Here is a 22,543-nt window from a genome sequence, read left to right on the forward strand (position 1 = left end):
AGTCAACAGGTCTATGTAAACTACACCGAATGAGATGCTTTATTGTTAAGTTACAGAACTCAGTGTTTGTCTGTATTAATGTAATCGAATATAGTGCAAGGGTTAATGTTATCTATTAATATATTACTATATAATATGGTAAATTATGTTATATCGAGGGAATGAGGCAGTATAAGACGTGGTAGTGTAGTAATAAAGTATAGAATAACATTATATAACAGTATATAGTATAACTAGAGCTGTACTGTACTTATTTTTGTATACTGACTGCAGAAATAGTATACAATAATTGAAACACATACACGTTTCTGACACAGCCAATAACCGTTGCTGAACAGCTCTAATAAAAGCCTTTTAAAGTCGTTTACCAAAAGAGGGCAGCAGCAGCTTACCTTAAGCTGATTGGATCATGCAGTGTTCCCCGAAGGCCTCCTGCTCTCCCTGCTGGACGCTCACTGCAGATGCACAAAGCTGCACATATCTGCAAATCAGCAGGGTCAGTGAAAAGACAAGAGCCAGGCTTATCTAATTTTAAGAGAATTAGAGATGTTTATTATTACTGAACTCAATACTTTTTAGACATCATACCTTTTGGAAGTATACAGTTACAAAAATGGTCTTATAATAGTATCAGAGAAAATAAATTCATACAAAAATAAATGGCTCGCAAACAGTTTGTAAAATAACAATGTTTTTCATAAAAATACAAATGCATGAGAAATCAAAAGGGTGTCTGAACAATTTCATGAAGTACACTAGATCGCAACACTTCGCGCATGAAGTGGACTAAAGGAATCAACAGGTGATCATTTTTCATTGGCAAAGAATCAAATGAAAAGAAATGACAGTGACAGACTGTGTTTTCCAGTTTGTTTAGGAGCATACATCATATAAAAAATAGTCTAGATGTTTTACTCATTTGCATAGCTTAAGCAGATTTGGATGATTAAAAAACAAGCCACTATGGGTCTTTAGTATGTACAAATAACATATAACTAAGATACCTGCTGAATCTAAAAGACAGATATTGTAAATGTGTTCTAGGTACGTCGTATAAACAGGATTCATTAAAAGTATATACAAAATAACAATGCCACACACATCTCACTAGCCAGTCCCCTTTTTGGTCTCACTGCATCTGATAATCAGTATAAAAATCTTAGTTTAGACAAAAAGCCAGTGGCTGGGGGAAAAAAACACACACACGGTCCCAGCAGAGAGCAGTTACTGAGGTTGAAGTAAGTTACGAACACTGACGCAGAAGACGATTAAAAGTACAACTGAAGTTCATTTGTGACAAAGATAACATGCCACGGGTTAAAAAAAACTGCAAACCCGTCTCACCCCTTACTACGTTCTCTACAATACTGTTCCACCTCTTATCTGTGGAGATAAAACAAAGGAAAGTTGGTAGAGCAAACAGAGCCAGAGGAACTGAGCACAGTGTTATCACAGGTGACTTTCAAATGACTTTTCTCCGACCGCACCCCCGGATCCTCACGGGCGACTGAACGCTGGGAACAATGAGCTGAATCTTCAGAGAAAAGGCGGTGTTTGCTGTGGAAGTGGCTACGGCCAAGTGAGCTGCTTTCATTTTAGTTATTTATACACAACTAATCAATATCATTATTATTACTATATGTGTGTGTGTGAGAGAGTGTGTGTATCCAATGTGTGTCGGTTCTGTACAGGTAACTTTGGTTCTCGGCATGTCAGAGTCTTTGTAGTGCTTTTGGAGTGTATCTGGGCCTGTGTGTCTGTGAGTGTCAGGACTCAGTGGGTTCTTCAGTGGTTCTTGTCGTAGTCCTTCACCAGGCGTTTGATGTGGAACAGTTTGTGTCTCAGCCTGCGACACTCTTTCTTCTTAGACCGGTAGTCTGATGTCTACGGAGCACAGAGAGCGCGAGAGGAGTCATTTAATACTACGGAGCAGCGCATACGTGCGTGAGTTATTTAATAATACTAGACAGCAAAAAATATTCGCTCTGCTGCTCTAAAGAAAATGTAATAAAAGCGTCATGAAAGACTCTAAAGGGAAAAAGTTAAAAGTTGCATGAAAAAAAGAATATTATGAAAACTAAATGAGGTGTCATTTTGTCGCTTGATGTTGAAAAACCAATCTTTAACGCTTCCACAAATAACCTCAATATATTTTTAGTAAAGACTTTATGGAGTTTAGATTATTAAAATACATCATTAGAGACGTGTCCTCACCTGCTTCAGATCCTTCAGCTGATTATACTCCTCTGCTACAGCCTGGGGGAAATGAAGAAAACAACATTTGTTTACAGGTTTACATTTCTATTACTTACCAATTAATATCCTTTTTGTCTTTATCATTAATGCATAGTTCTTGCTTGAGAGCCCCAGAACACTGAAGTGGTGGCTCAGGAAAACATTACAAATGAAGTGTGTCAAGAAGGAGGCAGCATAGAGCCACGTGTGACTCTGGGAGTGGAAAACAACAAACAACTTCATCTTACTACAGATGAAAACCATAGAATGTCATTATGTCAATCTTAATCTCAGCTCGGGAAACATTTGGGCAGAATCTTTTTGCAGATAGATCAGAGTTTTTTAAGATTACTTTTTTTAGATAGGACAGACAGGAGATGGGGTGAGAGAGAGAGAGAGAGAGAGAGAGAGAGAGAGAGAGAGAGAGAGAGAGAGAGAGAGAGAGAGAGAGAGCGAGAGAGAGAGAGAGAGAGAGAGAGAGAGAGAGGGAGACATGCAGCAAAGGGCCAAAGGTCGGCGTCGAACCTGAGGCCGCTGCCTCGAGGACCTTCAGCCTCTTTACATGGGGCGACTGCTCTAACCTTGACTGCTCTTATATTTCAGTGATGTCATTTTGATGCTTAGAGTGTGTAAACTACTTTAAGTCACAGTGGACAGGGATGATCTTCCCTATTGCATTCCTGATTTTGTAATTTAGGGTCATACTTGGTTTTCACATGGGTTTAGGAGGGGAGTACTGTGTATCTGACCTGGTATTTGGCTGAAGTGTCATCCAGTGTGTCCAGCTGCCGACTGAGTTTGTTCATCTGGTCGTTAATGTCGTCCATCTCAGCACACAGGCGCTTGTATTCCCTAAGGTCGGCATCAAACTCTCTCTTATAGTCTTGACGCTGAGCATCAGATGTAATATCTGGGTACGTGCTGGAGGAGAAGAAGGAGGGGAGAGGAGAGGGTTCAGCATCAGAGATAAACCTGCATCAGTCACAAGACTTAACAACACGTTCAGCCCAATATCAGAATCAGAATTAGAAATACGTTAATAATGCCAGGGGGAAATGATTTAAGTTACAAATTATTATTTAAGTAATTATTAAATCATCCTGTCAAACGTCATAGAGGTCATCAGGTTTACTGCTGAACCCCACGAACGCAGTGCACAGGTCAATACTGTAAGTGCGGGTGTGTTATCTGAGTGGATCAAACAACAGCCATAAATAACTGCTTCCTCATAAACTTCATTGACTCCCATGTTTTCTACCTTTGGCCCAATTCTGTCATTATTCCTGACTACAGCGCATGTGAACTGGAATGCCTCAGAGGATTAACTTCTCTCTGGACAGTGAAGCATATACAGACTGAAGCCTTTTCCACGCAATGCTATTTAAGCATCTGTTTATTTACTATTCTGTGCTTCTATCCAAAAGATATTCTAGCTGCATTTGATGGGGGAATTGTTGGGTCTATGTTTATCATAAATAAGTCATAGAGTGTGATCTATACCTAGTTTGTAAAGTGTCCTGAGATAACTTTTGTTATGATTTGGCACTGTAAATAAAATTGAATTGAATTGAATTGAATTTTGCATGTAAATTATGTCACTGTCATGTAGGCTTGATTTTCTGAGCTTACAGTTGTTCAAATCAAAGAATTTAGGTCTGGTCCTGAGGGAGCGACTGCAATCTACATTCTGTGTTCTTCGATAATGACATTTCCATCTTTAATCCAGACAAAGCATGAGCTGCAAAGAGATACAATACTACATTCTCACTTCTCCAACTCTTCTCCGTCAAGTTCATTGCCCGTTTCTCCTCCTGTGGTGTACTCGGTCTCATACTGAGACTCATCCAGTTCTGGGTTACGTCTGCGTCTCTTGCCCCTGTTGGCAGAGGGTTTGCGGCCGCCGCCACCACCGCCGGTCTCCTCTGACGGGCTAGAGCTGGTTCTTCCACCGTGGGAGAGTGCTTCTGACGGTCTGCTGGTGGTCCTCTCTGAGTACCTGCAGGACAGAAACAATAACATGAAAAAAAGTCTGTAACAACTAGGACCGGGATATTTTGTGATATATTTTTCAAAATAAAACCTTAAAGTGGTGACTGAAAGCAGAATGTCTGTTTGTGTCTTCCTCTGCTGAGTAGTGAGTTTATACACAATAATGTCAAGTACAGTCCTGTTCTAACAGACTGGATAAGAATGAATTATCTCAACTGCAAGTGTGAAGGTTTTGTTTCAGAAGTGGAGGAAATAGGCACACATTTATATTTATCCTTATTCATATGAATTGATATAATATCAGTAAATGAAATGATGAAACTGGTTATTGCACTTTTCATATTAATGGTAAATTGCTGCATTATTAATTCACTGACTCTACTTAAAATCACATTTAGGTATCTCAATGTAGACCTGATACTTTGTGATAAATAATGCTGAGAGGAAGAAACCCTGGGCCACTTCTTGCAAAATGTACACAAAGAACACCATGACCCAAATAACACCAAGAACTTAAGTAACGGTCTTATCTAATCTATGGCCCAGACAGATATCATAGGGTGGAAGGTAAACACTTTGACCCACTAATGATTACTGTTGCTCACACCCTACAATCTGACTCTGTGCCATGTGGAGGGCCCTCAGTGACCAGGGAGCAAGTACAGCTGTTCAATAACAGGAAGGAGGAAACATGCTCAATTTTGTTGGTTTGGAGGGATTTGATGAGGAATCCAAATCCAGCGGTGCGGATATTACAAGTTATTACAGAAAAGGCAGCATAACGTCAACAACAGAGCACTCTGACATTCTCCTGCTTATGAAAACACCGGCGATGTTTACTTTGTGAGCGAGGAAATCATCAAAAAAATAATATTCTGTACTTTGAACCAAATCTTAATCCTGTGATGGAAAATGTTATTATTTCTGTCTTAGTATCCGTTAACGTTAACAGTGCAGTCCACTTTAATCAGGTTGTTGACAGCATATTTCTCCCACAAGCTGTACTTCTTTTTTCAAAGGTACTGAGATGTTAAGAAACTGTGTAGAGCAACGTACTGTCCGTCACACACACTGCAGTCTTGAGGACATGAATGCAAAGAAAAACAAGGTGCTTGAGGAATAACTTCTAGCTTTGAAGAAAAGCAAACGTCTTTTCACTTCCTCAGAGGTTTCACTGAACATGAGGGCGAAAAAAACAAGGGAAAGTTAATCTACCAGGAACTCAAAGGTCACACACACAGTGCTCATTTTGTGGGCAGGGCAATATGTTCTTATGGGCTTTAAAACAGAGCGGTGATTAGACATTGGTTGTGTGAGTCACATATTTGGAGGTTCATTGTTTGTGTGGAATATCTTCTTTACAGTGTACAGGATCAAATGTTGCAGCTACTTTCTTTTCTGCTTTGGGCTTCTGACACATCTGTCCGATTGGAAAATGGACATTCACGGCTCAAGTAATTCATAAAGACACAGTAAAATGAGAAATACATTTGACAAGCTCTAAAGCTGCACCTTTGTGTCACTTGGGCAAATATCTCTTTTATACCAAATATATAACACTTCTCCTTTCTCTTCCTGTAAAACGTTTAATATTTTTGATGAACAATTTTGAACTCAAGGGTATTTAAGTACATTTACCAGCAACTGGCTTACTTCACTCATCACATACAACCATTTGTGTAACCATGCTCGTTGGTCCTCGTTGGACTAGTAGCTAGCGGAGTGATGTCATGGTTTTTTTTATTTGTCATTTGTCTCTTCTCCTTTTTCTCCTAATCTAACAACAATGGTCACCAGTCCTCTACAGTTCCGCTGAGACTCTCTATAGCTGTATATTGGGTGTGCTTGCTGAACAACGCCCACTTTTGGGCAATCCAATCAAGAGACCCACATGTTTTGTTTCACTCAAAGATCTGTCACATTACAGAAGATAAAGACACTAATGCTGTGCCCACATTACAAGCTACGGAATCTGAAAATTGCCAAGCGTGGCTAGCTACATCGTTATGTGTCATGCCTGTCATGCAGTCGGGCATCAGTTCATGTCACAAAAATGAGTTGTGGCCTGTTGCTCTATCGCAGGTAGTGTGAACACAGCATGACTTCCGTTTCACTGTGAATGATGTGTTTAGAAACATTTAAATTGGCCGTAGCATGCTTCATTCTGAAAAGGAGGCTGAGAATACAGGTTCACCCACTCGTTGTTGTCGTAGTTGTCCTCATTATAGAAGCTGCTGTCCACTTTGGGAGAGGGGTAGGAGATGACACTGTTCGCAGAAGCGTTGAGCATCCCGGCCCCCTTTTCTGACACCAGCAGGGTAGGGGCGTCTTGAACGCTGCGGCTTTCCTCCACATTGTTCACCTACAGCAGACAGGAAAAAAACGAAGGAAGAGACTCAGCAAACACAAACAAACAACAATAGCCCTCACAAAGACCGCGCCGCGCTACAGGCTCATTCTCTGACGGACATCCTGTTAAAGAAACTATTACTTTTCTCCTATTTTCCTTAGGTCTTAACTTGAGGAGAAAAGGAAAGCTTTCTCGACACCAGTGACATAAGTATGGTAATTAGTGATTAAGGTTTGAAAGAGCAGTCAGGCATGTAATTGGACTGCCCAGTCCCAGTCCCAGTCCTCAGCGAGGAAATGAGGCTTATCTGTTTGGGTCATTGTGCTTGAAAAGGTCAAGAGAACAAAAACAAAGAATGGCTTACGGCTAATTGTAAAATAAACCCAACACTAACCATTAATTAATGCATAGATGGCCCTTCCCACAATTTATATTTTAGGTCTGTATCTGATATAACCTAACCTAAAAAGATAAGTCATATATCAAGACAATAATTCCGGCTTTACTCTCACTTCTTTCCATTGTCTTATGTCTTGGTAAGCACGTGCTACTCGTTTTTTTCTTTTAAACAAAAGAGCCGTCTTTGACACATAAATAAATTCACCTTAATCTGTATTTCCAAGTCCTTCCTGTGAGCTCAGACAGCCTTCATGAGGGAATTCCTCACAACGAAGGCCTCAGGGGCGGCCACTGTCTCTTCCACGGGTTCCAGTAAACACATCAATCCCACTACACAATGCAGTGAAGTCCTAACTTTGAACTTTACATTTCTCTGCTACCTGGAGGGCTAACTGGCTTAAAGTTTGCAGAAACCCTGTGGTTGTTTTGCAAATGTAGCAACACAAAGAGGATGTAAGGCCCCTAAAAACAAAACATAAAGGAGAATAAAACTAAAATAATAATTGTATAATATATAATAATAATTAAATGAAGCAGGCACATGGTATCTGCCTTTGCACATGGAATAGCACTGAAAATGTCTGGGGTGATGTTACTAGTGAAAATGCAGATTTTTGGATAAACATCAAACCTATGTGGAGCAGGAGACATCTCACATCTACTAAGGTATTAACAATGTTTGCATTATTTGTCTATAATGTGCAAAATTTGTCTTTCAGCTCCAGCTCTGCTTAGAGGTGAGAATTCCCCAACTATATAGGTAACCCTAAAAACATCCTCCCTTCTGCTTACTTGGGTGGTAGATTACTGAGCAATTTCCTAAATTCCTCACAGTGCAGGAGCATCAGCCTAACCCCAAAAAACAATAATCATGGTGGGTGGAGGGCCTGGATAGGGGAGAGTTGCCCTTCTGGCAGCTGCAGGAGAATCCCATTTGAAGCACTGCACTTCATGTATGAATCCCAACAATGCCCTGTCAGTGTGCAGCACAGCGGCTGCTGGCCTGTGAGCAGAGTGTGTAAGTTCAGTAAGAATACCTCAGAGTCCAGGACCTGGTGAAGAAAAGCATGAAGTCTCCCTTTGATCCATGAAGATGGAGCAAAGGGAGATAAACAGGCGTGCAAAGTGATGGAGAAGTGCATGTGTGATAAAAGAAGAAGAAGAAACAGCAGTGGCAATGAGAGTCATGGTGGAAAAGTGTAGAAATGTCTACTTGAACACCAAAACAACTGTTAATGAATTCATTACTAGCAATATTATTCCAACTTGTTTGAAACCAGCCCAGGATGCTTTTCATTCTACATCTGTGCTGCACTTCTGTGTTTCCAGCTCACAGACAGCCCTGCAGAAACCGACTCTGATGACCTCATGCAGCAGACACAATGCAGCCTCCACCCGAGCGAGCTGACTGAGGCCAGTGTGTGAGGTCATCAGAGCATGCCAGGCCTCCCCGAGCTCAGCAACAGAGATGGGTCCTATCTCAAGCCAACCACAGCCCTAGACTGTCACTGGCCCTGTGTTTAAAGGGGCCAAACAATGATGACTGATGACTCATTTTGTGGCACAGATACAACATGCAGGTAGCGCAGCAACGAAGGGAAATAATAACTGCAGGATGGAGCATTGGAAATATGGGGAATATGAGGACAGGGGGTCAATTCTGCCATGCTAACAGCCTGTTGGTTGAGGGAAGATAAAATATCTAAATGTACAATAAAGCAGGCTTTGTCTGACTACTTTTGTGGAGAATAAAATCTTCAGGGAGCAAAAGTCAGATATTTTCCATAACCTACATTCATTTGTTAATCTCTGAGACTGACAAGCCTGAAAAATAATGATCTGATTAAAATGACAGTCATCAAATCCAAGAGCTCTCCCTACCTTGATAATCCAAAACCTCATCCCCAAATCTTTTATTTTTTAAAGCATTACTTACATAACATGTACGAACTGTTAAAACTTCTAAACGCAGTAGTAGTGTACACGGTGTTACTGTACCTACAATAAGTCTGATGACATCAGTGAGCAGGGCTCTGTTATCAGACACTAGTGCTAGTCACCAGGTTCACTCTAGTCCCGTCTACTGTGCTCTGCCTGTACACCCCTGTGTACATGATGCCATCTTCTAGGTAATGACAACCACTCGCAAAAACAAATAGTTCTATATAATCCAATGTAACACCATGTCTGTTTAGTGTTTCTTTTAGTATTTTCATGTCAGCTCAAGAGCTACTATGACTCTCAAAGTACTTGCTGCAACATAATACAATAATAATATAGCTGAGCTAGCACTTCTGGGGGGTTTTGTTTAACAATTGTTTTTTGCATACAGGAATTTGGCTTTTTGTTTTTTCAGTCTATTTGTATGGTCATGCATGCACTGTATGACATGTGTCTCCATGTACTTATTTGTGTTCTTGACACTTTCCTGTACAATGTTTAAACAAACACTTGATGTGGACATTGTGTTGGGGTGGATGTTTACTACAGTGGGTAAAATATTCTACAGACAGACCCAGTTTTAAGATGAAAAACAATTGCTTACAAAAAAAGTGTACAGATGTGCTGGTGTTGCAAACCTAGTTTACAGAATGTCAAACTAATATATGGACCTTTTCAAAGATGTAAACATAAACATTCTAATTGTGTCCTTATTTATTTCATGTTGCAGTGTATGTGAATGGCATCAGCAGACAGGAAGTTCACAAGGACCAAGGCTGTTGCCTAGCAATGGAATTCCGCTGAAAAGGTCTATAGGTGCTGTTCATAACCTGAGCTTTTGATGTTAACTCATTGTCATTCACTGTATGGTACAGGCATTATTTGAAAAGTGTCAGTTGGAGTCAATAATCAACCCATACCTCAGGTAACAGTCTCATGTGACTAGCGGGATGTTGACATTTTAAAACCCAAAGGCAGGCTCTCTAGAAACCACCTGCCTGCTTACTATCTTCTCAGGTGGTTAATGATTACTCAGAGTGAAACCAGGTAGTAGACCATGAGCAAACAATCAGTGACTGCTATCAGCCCTGACCCTGAACAAAGTGACTCAGTCAGAGGAAATACTGTTACAGTAGTGTGACCGCTTTTCTGCTGGATCCTATAAACTCATAAAGATCTGTTTATGATGCTCCTTTGGACTTTCAAGTCATAAAGACATACAGTTAAAACATATAAGTGATTTGAACTGGTGACCAACATCTGTATAACAAATAGCATAACAAGTGGCAAACCAACCTTGGGTATGTGCAAGTCTCAGCTGGGCTATTTACTGCATCTGAATCACCACGATCACATAACCGAACTTTAGAACTGATGACTACCTAAGCTGATTGACTCCATTCCTTACCTACCTGCATTGTTCAAATTCAGTGTAAACTAACTTGCCACACAGCAAATTTGGTGACATATGGGGAAAAGCATATGTCATAATGAAGCTTTGCGTTCATGCAGGACACAGAAGTCATACGCCCCAGCCATAATCGGCTGACAGCATGCTGACTGGATTATTTCCATAAGTCACACACCAATCACAGCCCATCCTTACACAAGGCGGTTCATTTAATATGACTCCCTCCGCACTGATCTCTGCACACCAATGCTGTTACACACCGCTGCTGGTTGTGAAGATTTGCCTCCTTCTCCCCAGCCACCACCTTTTCAATTTAGAGTCCTAATTTGTCTCAAAGATTAAAATGGTATTCAGTGTCTTGCTTTGGGCCCACTCTTGTATACACATGGAGGGATTTCTGCATTGCAATCCCTGTCTTGCAACCCCTGTCAGCGTAAATCATAACTGTATTTCCATTTGTTGCAATAAATGGTTAAATCTATGACAAGAGTGTTCCTGACTGAATCGATTTTGGTGGCTGAAACTTCAATGCAGAAAAATCACCGTAGTTGATCATTTCATCATCTAATCAATCTGTGAACATTGTATTCCATCCACTTTCCTTAGGCTGGATTTAAACTCTCTGTGACCCAGTTTATTTGACTGAAAGCTGTGCATGCACAAACTCAGGGTCAGTTAAGGTCGAAAAAATAATTTTGATTTGTAAATCCCATGTAAACCTAGTTTAAACCGTGCCTGTTGTCTCTTACCCATTCCTCTACGTCCCTGCCCTCTGAGGCCTTCCCGCCAACAAGAGGCTCTTCCCAGTAGATGTTTGGTTTCCCGTAGCGCCAGATCTTTCCTCTTGTTTTATGCGCAAAAAAAGCAGCAACTCCAAAGGCGATGACAACCAGGAAGCCACACACCATGGCAACTCCCTAAAAAGCAAGAACATGACAATAAAATCTGTAAAGTTCTCAAGGAGATAAGCTGTAAGATAAGGCTGCTTTATCCTTGTTCAAAAATTACATAATTGCACATATGTGGCGTCATTCTGAGAAATACGTATCTCAATTTGTGACTGTGTAAAAATGCTGCAAGATAACAACTAGCATTACACAACAGTACAGGACTGATATGGGAGGACAAATCTGCTTTGTGAGTCCAGATTCATATCACTTTTCACATTCAAATTTCACATAAACAGATCGTGTATGTTACACATAAAGCCTATGCATTTCAATGACATAGTATTAAGTGCTGATATCATTTGTACATTTTTTGATTAGTCTATGAACAATTCTGATAATGAATATATTTAATTATAAAAATGCCAAACATTCACTGGATACACCTTCAAAAATATGAGGATCTGCTGCTTGTTTTTTTTACATTTTGTGTATTGAAAATATTTGGGTTTTGGCTGTTCAGACAAAACAAACAAAAGACTAAGCAGTTAATAGATTATTTTTTAAACAGATAAAATGATCAGCTCTAATTAACTTCAGGGTTCCTACACCTATTCCAAAGTCAAATTCAAGCACTTTTCACGCAGCATTTTGATGCTTTTACAGCACCTTACAGCTGTGGTAAACAACATATTTGTATACAGTACAATACTCTACTAGTAATCAGTATGCTTATTATTGCACCCGTTCAACACATTAAAACAGATGTTATCGTCCTTTAAACAACCAACATGATGTTTTGAGACAGCTTTCTAACGAAGGAAAACAAATGAAAGGCAAACTAACTCAACTAGATCAACAGAAATATAATCACCATCTATTTTGATAATCTGTTAATTGTTATTTTTCGTGTAAAAATGTCAGAAAATGTTGTTTTTAGTCTCTCATATATGGATATCTTCTTTTCTCTGTGTTTTATCATATATGGGATTGCGATCCCATATAAGGTAATATTACATTTCAAGCAGTTTCAAGCACTTTATTAAAAATCCAAGCACTTTTCAAACTTAAAACTTCACTTAAAATGCCATGCTAAATTTCAAATGTTTTCAGAGGGTCACATCAAACACTGACTCAACCCTTGATATCTACAGTACAAACCTCCTGTGGGTCCACAAAGCAGTAATGGTAGAGATACTGGTTGTACATGGGGAAGCCTCCCACTCCTCCCATTTGTGAGTAGCTGGTCTGGTAGAGGTTCTGGCACATCATCAGCATCGGATTGTACATCATACTGGAGGAGCCCTGGGCCATGGGGTTCACCCCGACGATGTAGACAATACTTATGATGCCCTGGAAAAACATTGACAGACATTAATATCTAAATATATAAAATATGTCAGTCTCACTGAAAAGGACTTATAGCTGTGCTCCTCACTAATCAATTCAAATATGACATCCCTGCGAAGACTGATATTCAGCAGCACTTTTACTGTATCATCCTGGTAGTTTACTGAACATCATGTACAAACAAAGGGTACAGAACACCAGGGAGTTTTATTTAGATCATTTTCTAGTGCTTCTCATATGACTTTAATACCACTTTGTTTGGACTTCATCAGCATTTTTATGAACGTTTGGTATAATGAATTTTCTGCCTGCTGTATCCATGCTGAATTTGATGTGTCGAGGCCAAATAAACTGTTATCTGAAACAGAACTTGAGAGCAGCAGAGAAGAATGCACTAGATGTAAAAAAATAAATACAAAGAGTTACACACTTTAGGGATAAAATCAATTCATTAGATGCCAAGTGTCTTTTCATTTTTGGATCTACAATGTTATATCAGCTGCATACTTTGCAGAATACACATCTTAGCGATACTAGATGAAATATTTGTTTGAACATGTGTTATAATCATCTCAGCAAGTAGAAGACTGGCATCTGAACAGAGTTAAACTGTGCACACAGAGTCCTGTTACAGATTATACTTCTGGTACTCAGGGTTTTCGAAACCATGCACATTTGAAATACTGTTCATAGCAGAGATGGGCGCTTACAACAGTTTTCACTGTTGGAATGCAGGGTTGGGCACTAGGGTTGGGCAATATTGAAATTCCCCTACTGATGATATTTCCTTACGATAAACACGATATACAAAGTTATGGTCCAAACAAAAGCTGATTAGGGAGATGCACATTGATATAAATAAATATCTACGGTCTGGAGACACATATTTTGCAATGCACCACAATGTATAGGCAGGAAGCGTGACGTTACACAAGCACATGCTGAAATCAATAAATCAGACCTAGTAGTGATTAACGGATTGCTTTTATATCCGTGGTCCCGCAGTTAATCCATTGATAGGATGGGCCGGGTCATAAAACTTAACATTCTGATTAATGACAGAGGGGATGCGGGCAGGTGAAATAATACATCATTCATGAGGAAAATATTAATTGCGTTCCCTTAAATGTGAAGCTAGTATAAAGCAGAGCTGCAGACCGCTATCAGCACACCGTTTCATTATTGTCAGGCAAGGGCCTCCATTAAGAGAGACGCTGTTGACGCATTAGGAACCGCAGTGTAACTTAATTGATTTTTTCAAAAGCAAAAAGTTTAGTTCCCTTTCCTCTGTCAAGTGAGGTTTTGGTGGCAGACTTGTGTATTGTGTTGGATGGTGAGTTTTAAGATGGGAGCGGAGATTTGTAGTGTTGTCATCTTTAGCCCCGATTTGTTTATCGCACAGCTTACAAGCCCCTTTGTTCACATTCCCTGGCTCTCCTTTTTTAATTTGGTTTAAAACCAAAGAAGTGCCAACGGGCGCGGGGATCTTTTCTGCTGCAGTGGCGTCAGACGTATGCAAGCATATTCTTCATTTTCTTAATATGCTACAATGCTTTTAAGCACAGAGAAAGCAAGATAACAAGAGAAACTGAATATAGCAGACACTGAATAATTGAATATCTTCCGGTTATCTTGCACATGAACATGAACATTATTGACTTGAACATTATATTGGCCAACCAATATCGTGTTTATTGATAATATCAAACAAGCCTAATGGGACCCTTCAAATATTGGACAGGAAAGTGAGATGCGTCAACAGAAAAATGCTAAATGTATGCAGCTAATGTCATTTACCTATCATTTTAAAACACCTACAAAGTAGAACCACATGTATAAGGCTGCAGAAGCTAAACAGAAGTCCAAAATCTCTGTGTGTGGTATGTGTGATTCAGGTGCATTGATTCAAATATATTGTCCAGTTTCTTTAAGCTGGCTGATAATAAAATATGACCTGATTTAGGTTGGGAGTGGGGTTTATGATATTTGTCATATATCTTATGGGAGGAGATGGATACAGTATGCAATATTTGGTGTGTTGTAAGCCTCTGTGGACTGGGCACTCAAACAAAAGTTACATATTTCCATTGAAAAATATACAAGGGGCTGCAAAGTCTATCTAAGAACTAATGTCCTTACTCTAGATAATAAAAAATAAGTGCTTAGCTCTGGATAGTATTGGATTAGGGAAAATCAGTAAAGCCTTCAGTTAACTGTGTTTTACTTACAGACCCATTGTGATTGCTCTGATATTTTTCTCTCTTGGACCCCCTACAGATAAAACGTACGCCTCTAATAAATGAATCTCCCATCATCAGTGTCATGATTTATGTTTCCTTCACAAAAAATTGATAAACCTAGCATAAAAAGTGAGTGAGTCTTACCTGCAGGACAGCCATGATGATGCTGCCTATCATGAGGGCCAGAAAGAACTTCCTACTGCGGACAGTGTTGGATTTAGAGAAGCTGGTGATGAAGAAGGCCAGTGCCCCTATGAAGTTAATGGCTGCCATGGCGATCATGGTGGTTTTGGCTGAGTAAGGTGAGATGTAGGAGCCATAGCTGTTGCCGTAGCCTCCTCCATAACTTCCGTAACCCCCGTAACCCCCATAACCACCGTATCCTGAGCCGTAACTGCCACCGCCATATCCACTGCCGTAGCCCATTCCCATTCCCATTCCCATTCCATACTGCATGTCCCACATGAGAGTGGAGGCCACGCAGGCAAATATCGCCACACACAACACGATCACCGTAGCCATCATGGCCTTGATGATTCCTGGAGGTGACAGCCATTTGTAGAAGTGCTGCGGTTTGTCCTCAACGTAGTAAGATCCGGGAGGAGGTGGGTATGCGTTGTAATCACTCTGGGGGGCATTGAAGCTGCCTGGAGGGCCAAAGCCATTGTTGGATGGTGCAAGGAAAGGTGGACTGTAGACAGGTGGACTCTCGTAGTGCTGCTTGTCAAACATCACTCAAAGATGTCCCGAACTCTAAACAAAAAGCAACAAAACAAAAAGAGTTTGTGGATAGTTAAGAGAGCAAAGTGTACCACACGAAGCCAGAAAGCGTTGTCCACTGATATGAGTAATGCTACGTGGAGATATGGGAAAGTTAGGCGTGACTGTCTCTGGTAATCAGAGTTAGTGACAGAACAGTGTAAATGTTTTACCATTCCTAAGGGATTGTGGTTTATGAGGGCACAAGTTAGACTTGTTCGTGCATTTTTTTCTTTTTGTCAGGTTGAGTAAATGAGGTTTTTAGTTTATGACTTATCATATCATAAACTAGATCAGACCTGCTTTCCTACAGTAACAGAAAACTGAAATATTAGAGGAATGACCTTAAGCTTTGAGGTTCCTCAGCCAGTAAAGTCTGAATCAGTGTGGAGATGTCGGTACCAGGACGGGGAGTGCAGCCAAACAACAATACTTTCCTTTTTGCCTCTTCCCAGGCTGTAGGAGTCTCTCTCCAGCCCCCACAATGTCCAGCCAGACTTTGAACATTTCACATCCCGCTCTCCAGCTCAATTTTTGTTTTCTTTCTGGTTACAAATCTTACAGGGAGATATCCAAGGCCACACTGTATAGAACAAAACAATGTCCATTCTTCTACAGGGAGAGACGGCTGGATGTTAGAGTGAAAGCAGAGCAAAGTTACTGCACAAGGCAAAAAATGAGAACATTAATGCCTCTTTAACTTTTTTCCAACTCTAATCTCCACCTGATATAATGAACACAACGCTGAGTGCTTGTATCAGACTGTAACATGTCATCTGTATTCTAGACAAAACAATAATTAATTGAAAAAATCTATATATTTTTATCTATAAATCAAATATTTGCAAATGGCTCTGTCTTTCTGAACGCAGTCTTCCAGTGGCACCAAAGCACTAATTTTAACGACAAAAAATAAATCTCTGTTCCTGCTCAGGAACCTTGGTGGGATTGTAAGGGAGGTGACAGCCATTCAGAAACGTAGACGTACAGACAGGCGGGCAGAGAGACAGACCCTGGCACTGCCCACAGTCTCCAGTCCCCGGTAATAACTCTCCTCTCTTTATTGGACTCTGGCACGCACAGCATAGGAGGTCTCGCCTCAGAGCCTCCATCCCAGACACCTTCCCATTATTCCCTCTCTCATTCCTCCATATCCTTCATCCCCCTCACAATTCCCCCTGTCCCCCAACTCTCCTCCCCCTTTCTCTCCCTCCCTCCATAACTTCTTGCCTTTGTTTTGGGAGAAGGAGGGGCATAAGTCAGGCCTGCTCGTCACGGGAACAGTGTTGCCATGGAGTTGGGGTAAAAAAAAGAAAAAAAAGAGAAAATTGGGGCACTGTCCAGGGAGGATCAAACAAGAGCTCCTCTGTGCTGCTCCTGAGTGGATTGGGAAAGACACAGAAGAGGGGAGGACAGGTGGATGTTGTGCACAGCGGTGCCAGGTGTCCGTTATTGTTGATGATTCAGGCTGTTTCTCAAGCCAGTGCGTCTTAGTTTAATTTATACTGCCAGTGTTTGATTACATCCGTAACTGGCAGGGGAAAATCTGAGGCTCTAGCCCTTTCCGAGCAATGACGTTAAATTGAGGACCAAAAACCTGAAAGTCCGAGCTCCAAGATCCCTTTTCTACTTATCTACGTTACACACGGTTTGAGCTACATTTTGAGCCTAAACTGGCTCTTTGTCTGGTACAGAGGCATCAAATGCTTTAAGATCTTTGAATCCAAATCTTAAACTCCTCTAAACCTGCTAAAGAACCAAATGCCTTTCTCTATGTAATAAAGTAGAGCATTTGACAGTAGGGCAAATTTATGGGAGGCAGAAATCAAAAACAGGGTTTTGGAGCTAGAGCTACAGTGATTAATGATTTATCTTGTCAAGCAAAAATGCCAACATTTGATGGTTTTAGCTTCTCAAATGTACAGATGTACTGCTTGTTCTTTGTTTAAATGTTTTGGTAAATAGAAAATATTTTTGTTTTGGACTGTTAGTCGGATAACATAAAACATTAGAGTGACAGGTGGATATGAAATTAAATTAATTAAAGCAAATAAAATGATGATGAGGATAAGGATATTGGCCTTAACTGGTATATAAACTATATATATATATAATAATGGGGTACATTTTTGTTCACTTTTTTATGGCATTCAGAGAAGGAAGAAATCCCTTAATTTGTGACACTGACCTGGACAAGAAAGATGTGATTGTGTCTTGCACACTGATTGTTAAACCTGGGGTAGGCATTATATTTCTGGCAAATAATGGGCTACAAATCCATATAATAAATACATATAACCTTTCATCATATTGTAATTCAAACCTATTCAGAGAAAACTACAATTCTGCACCTCCTCTTGGCTGTTCTCAGAAAAAGTTCAGAAAATCTAGCCGGGAGACTTTGGCCAATCACAGGTCATTTCAGAGAGAGAGACCTTAAATTAAAATTCCATTTATATTCTGCATTAGGATTAGGATTATTAGCCATAACGTCATCACCATCAAATGTAGACTTACCAGGAGCTACAAGATTATGAAATGATGGTTTATGCTCCTGTAGAAGCAACAAGTCCGAATGATATCAACCTTGTTTTGAGAAAAACATGTTTATTCACCATCTAACTACAAGTATACTACCCACAATCCTAAGCATAATAGCAACGTCTCTGATTAGTGGAGCTCGCTGTGGCAATGTTGACCGCCTCCAGAAACCCACGAACGACTGGTGAGCTGCTACTGAACACTGCGCCGAATCAAATGTTTTATTGTCACAATAATCTTGTAGCTGGTTAGTTGGTTCCAGGTTAAAACTCGTTATATTTAGATTTTTCTGAAATGTCAGTGTATGTAAATGAATGAGGAAAATCACTTCTGGAACCTGAGTCGTTGAAAAGTGGGCGGTCACTGTTGGCTCAGGACAGAGAGGGGGACGGGAGAGCTGCAGGAAGAGGTCTCAATATACTCCACATTCTGGCTTTTTGCATTCAGAGGAAGCCTTTTATTTATTTAACAGCAGATTCTCTAAATACAGTGCAGTGTATTACTTTTACTCAAAGCACTCCCTGTAGCAGCATTGTGTCAACAATGATAGGAGTAACTGTTGTAGCAGAAGTAGTAGTTGCTGTTGTAGTTGTTGTTGCTGTAGTAGTAGTTGTAGTTTTGTAGTAGTAGTAGTTGTTGTTGTTGTAGAAGTAGTAGTAGTAGTTGTTCTTGCTGTACTAGTAGTAGTTGTTGTTGTTGTTGTAATAACAGTAGTAGTAGTTATTGTTGTGGTAGTTGTTCTTGCTGTACTAGTAGTAGTTGTAGATGTAGTAGAAGTGGTTATTGTTGTAGTTGTTCTTGTGTATTAGTAGTAGTTGTAGATGTAGTAGGGGTAGTAGTAGTAGTAGTAGTAGTAGTAGTAGCAGCAGCAGTAGTTGTAGATGTAGTAGTAGTAGTAGTAGTTTTTCTTGTTGTACTAGTAGTAGTAGTAGTAGATGTAGTAGTAGTAGCAGCAGTAGTTGTAGATGTTGTAGTAGTAGTAGTAGTATTAGTAGTAGTTGTAGTAGTTATTCTTGTTGTACTAGTAGTAGTAGTAGTAGTAGTAGATGTAGTAGTAGTTGTTGAAGTAGTAGTAGTAGTAGTAGTTGTAGTAGTAGTAGTAGTAGTAGTAGTAGTAGTAGTAGTAGTAGTAGTAGTAGTAGTAGATGTAGTAGTAGTAGTAGTAGTAGTAGTAGAAGTACACTGGCTCACAAATCTCATTCTGGGCAGAAAGCACAGCATTTGGACCACAGTCACAGGTCAGGTCAGAAACACCCACCAGCCGCTGCCTGAGCTCCTCTACAACACAGAGACTCTATCATCTGCTGCTGATAATGGAATTCCAGTCATACAGTCACATGTCTCACATCTGTCAAAAACAATTAGGCCCCTGCCTAGTGTAGGGACCCACTGGCATACACACAGGAGTCTGCCAGGGCTTCCTGCCCAAAAACAGCCCACTGAAAATAATCTCCCATGCCATTAAAAAAGAACTCTGCAAAACGTGGAAAAAACATTCAGTTACAGATGTCTTACACCTGTCTTACATTAATATAAATCAAAAACAGTTTTTTTAGATGTGTTGATTCTACTTTAGGAGAATGGTGTTGTTGAATTGGACTATGTTATACTGAAGCAGGTGTCCAATATTTTGTCCACCTGTTATTCAGTGTTCTCCGACCCTATTCCTGGAGCGCTACAGATGCATGTTTGGATAATGAGCAGATCATTAGAATCAGGTGTGTCAGAGTCGGGATACACCTAAAAAAAAAACATGCAGGACCAATAGCTCTCCAGGAGCATGGTTGGAAAACACAGTGTTACATGTCAAGAAAGGTAGAGTAGATATTGTTGAACCAACATAAACCTGAACAGGAGTTTGCTCGTCAGGGTTTTATTTCATATTTTAAATCAATGTTTATGTTTCACTTGTAAACTGTGTTTTGTACTTGGTGGTATTTGTTAAAGAGCTATTTATTAGATGATGATGATAAAGTTATATGCTATTCTATCCTCCATGAAAGTAGTATTTATTGCAGGGCTGCTTTATTGGAATTCAGGTCAATACAAGTCATTAACTAAGGTAGTACTCTTCAACACAAAACAAACCATAGCAGTAAATAGTAACGTATCTTATCAGATAAATTAGATTTATTACAGTAAATCTTTGAGTTATACTTATGGATGAAACATGAAGCATTTTTGTGTCTCAACGCCTTGTGTTTACAGTCAATTAATGCTATAAATATACCTGTAACATCATCAGACAACATCCAAATTAAACGGATTACAGGTTGTGAACCTGCTGTGATTTTCTGTGGTTTCTTTTTTGTTTGATGTTGATCACTGTTGGGCTAATGTCAGTGGTGCAATGTAACTAAGAACAGAAAGTACAGTGTTGAGGTGATTTACTTGAGTATTTCCACTGTCTGCTACTTAATACTTCTACTGCACTATATTCTGTAAGCCACTATTGTAGTTATTGCTCCACTACATCATGTATGTGACAGGGTTAGTAACTTCAGATATTATCAGTACAAAATATAAATCCACTTGTAAATGATGTATGATTATAGATTAAGCTGCCCAGCAGTATACACGGTAGTTGACGTCGTTGCCATCTGTAACATTAATTATGCATTCACATTTTTCTATCACTAATTATTATAATCCAGTTATATAATGTGCTTTATCTGAAATGGGCCACTCTGCATAATGTTTCCTTTTACTTTAGGTACTTAATGCTGTGTTCACTCACATACATGAACGGCAGCGTCTTTGAACAACTCGAAAACAACACATTAACACAGGTTTAGTCTGAAATCCCGTGTAACCTTTAAACTCCATGTTGTCTTCTTACCTGAGGATCGCTGAAGGGGAATAAAGTCCCTGTTTCCTGACAAAACTCTCCTTCGGAAAGTTTGGAACAAGTTGAGAAAAATAAATATATATATGTCCGTCAGAAAATGTAACCTGTCTTCGAGTTATATTAATATGAAAGTGAACCTCTATATTTGAGGCTAACTTTAAAAGTCGTGACTCCGCGTTAAAGCTGCTGTTGGAGAGACAACGGTTTCCTTCAAACAGCCTCCGAGCCGAGCAAGTGCTTTGTCCCGCCCGTCCGCGGTGATGAGGCCCACCGCACAACACCGCACAGGTTCAACCGCCAGAGGTCGGGCTTTCTGCGGCCTACAGCAACCATACGGGTGCAGATACAGTGGTAGAGACTAACCATGTGATTCAAATCAATCGATAGCAAAATAATATAGAAGAAATTATGATAAAGATGAGTAATAACCATGATCGTTATCATCTTCCGCCAGGCAATGTAGTTCCTGGAATGGTGGATCGTAACTAAGCAACCAAGTACTCCAGAAAAAATCTGAGGAACTTGTACTTTTAGTATTTTCTTTCCTTTTTTTACGGTAAATAAACAAATACACAATATACTTAACAAAACAAATATACAACAAAATCTGAAAAAAGTAAAATAACATTAAATGACAATGAATACACATTGAAATATGATAATAATAATAGTTTGCAGATCATATATCACAGTTCAAAGTTTGATATGTAAAATAATAAGTAAAGTAAATCAGGAGAACATAATGGTACATGTTTAGCCAAATTGAAACCACAATAGAGATATTTAATCCATTTCTCCCATCTTTCTCCAAATAAATGCATTTGGTGTCTAATCCTCATATTCTACTCCACTACAGGTCAAAGACAATATTCTACTTTTTACTACATTTTTTGACAGCTTAGTTACTTTACAGATTGAGTTTGAGCATACAAAATATAACAAGAGCTTATCAAATATGATGTTTTATCACAAATGAAATCACCCAACAGTTTATAGGAGTATAGCTGCAACGGCCAGTTGGTTGACAGAAAATCCATAGGAAACTAATAAATAATAAGTTTGAATTGTGTAAACAATCCTTGTGAAGGTGTAACTATGGCTAGATATGCTGAGCATTTGTCACTCTTTTCAGATGTTTTTATTTTTACAAACCAAACAATCAGTTGAGAAAATAATCAACAGATTAATTCAATAATGAAAATAATTGTTAGTTCCTTACCAATAGTTAAAAACAATACACAACCTCAACCAACCTAAGTCAAATCCTGCTTTCACATTCATTAATGGGCAATAATAATCTTATATATAATTGTATAACAGTCACAAATTTTCCCCTTACATTTTCCCAATTATATTATTTTAGTTAAGTAACTTTTCCAATGCAGGACTTTTATTTGCAATGAAAGTTTTTACAGTGTGATATCAGCATTTCTAAACGCTTACCACCACAGCCCTGATTACAGTGAATATAACACTATAAGTGTTTCATAGTTGAGTCAGAACTGCATCATTTTCACACTGGTGAAGATATTTTGATTCAAAACAATGTTTTCACTCTCGAGGTTGAGATAAAAGTTGACCAACATTTGCTTC

General features: G+C 39.5%; 1 protein-coding gene across 1 annotated transcript; it reads right to left on the reverse strand.

Moving 5' to 3' along the window:
- Positions 1-619: 619 nt before the first annotated feature.
- On the reverse strand, positions 620-20,993 carry LOC310966731 (occludin). The gene is made up of 9 exons (XM_083940594.1): positions 20,942-20,993; positions 14,947-15,555; positions 12,374-12,565; positions 11,075-11,242; positions 6,423-6,586; positions 4,004-4,231; positions 2,985-3,156; positions 2,215-2,256; positions 620-1,884 (listed from the first exon to the last, which is right to left on the reverse strand). The coding sequence occupies exons 2-9, from the start codon at positions 15,532-15,534 to the stop codon at positions 1,786-1,788; spliced, it is 1,653 nt and encodes a 550-aa protein (XP_083796720.1). The 5' UTR covers positions 15,535-15,555; positions 20,942-20,993; the 3' UTR covers positions 620-1,785.
- Positions 20,994-22,543: the final 1,550 nt, after the last annotated feature.

Source organism: Echiichthys vipera, assembly GCF_963691815.1.
Source record: "Echiichthys vipera genome assembly, chromosome: 3".
NCBI classification, from domain to species: Eukaryota; Metazoa; Chordata; class Actinopteri; order Perciformes; family Trachinidae; genus Echiichthys; species Echiichthys vipera.

Excerpts from the sequence above, each read along its gene's own strand:
- LOC310966731 (XM_083940594.1), bottom strand. The coding sequence starts at position 15,534 with ATGTTTGACAAGCAGCACTACGAGAGTCCACCTGTCTACAGTCCACCT. Across the intron at positions 4,232-6,422 it reads GACAACTACGACAACAACGA|GTACTCAGAGAGGACCACCA; the intron begins GTGGGTGAACCT and ends TCTGTCCTGCAG. Across the intron at positions 2,257-2,984 it reads ACACTTCAGCCAAATACCAG|GCTGTAGCAGAGGAGTATAA; the intron begins GTCAGATACACA and ends CATTTCCCCCAG.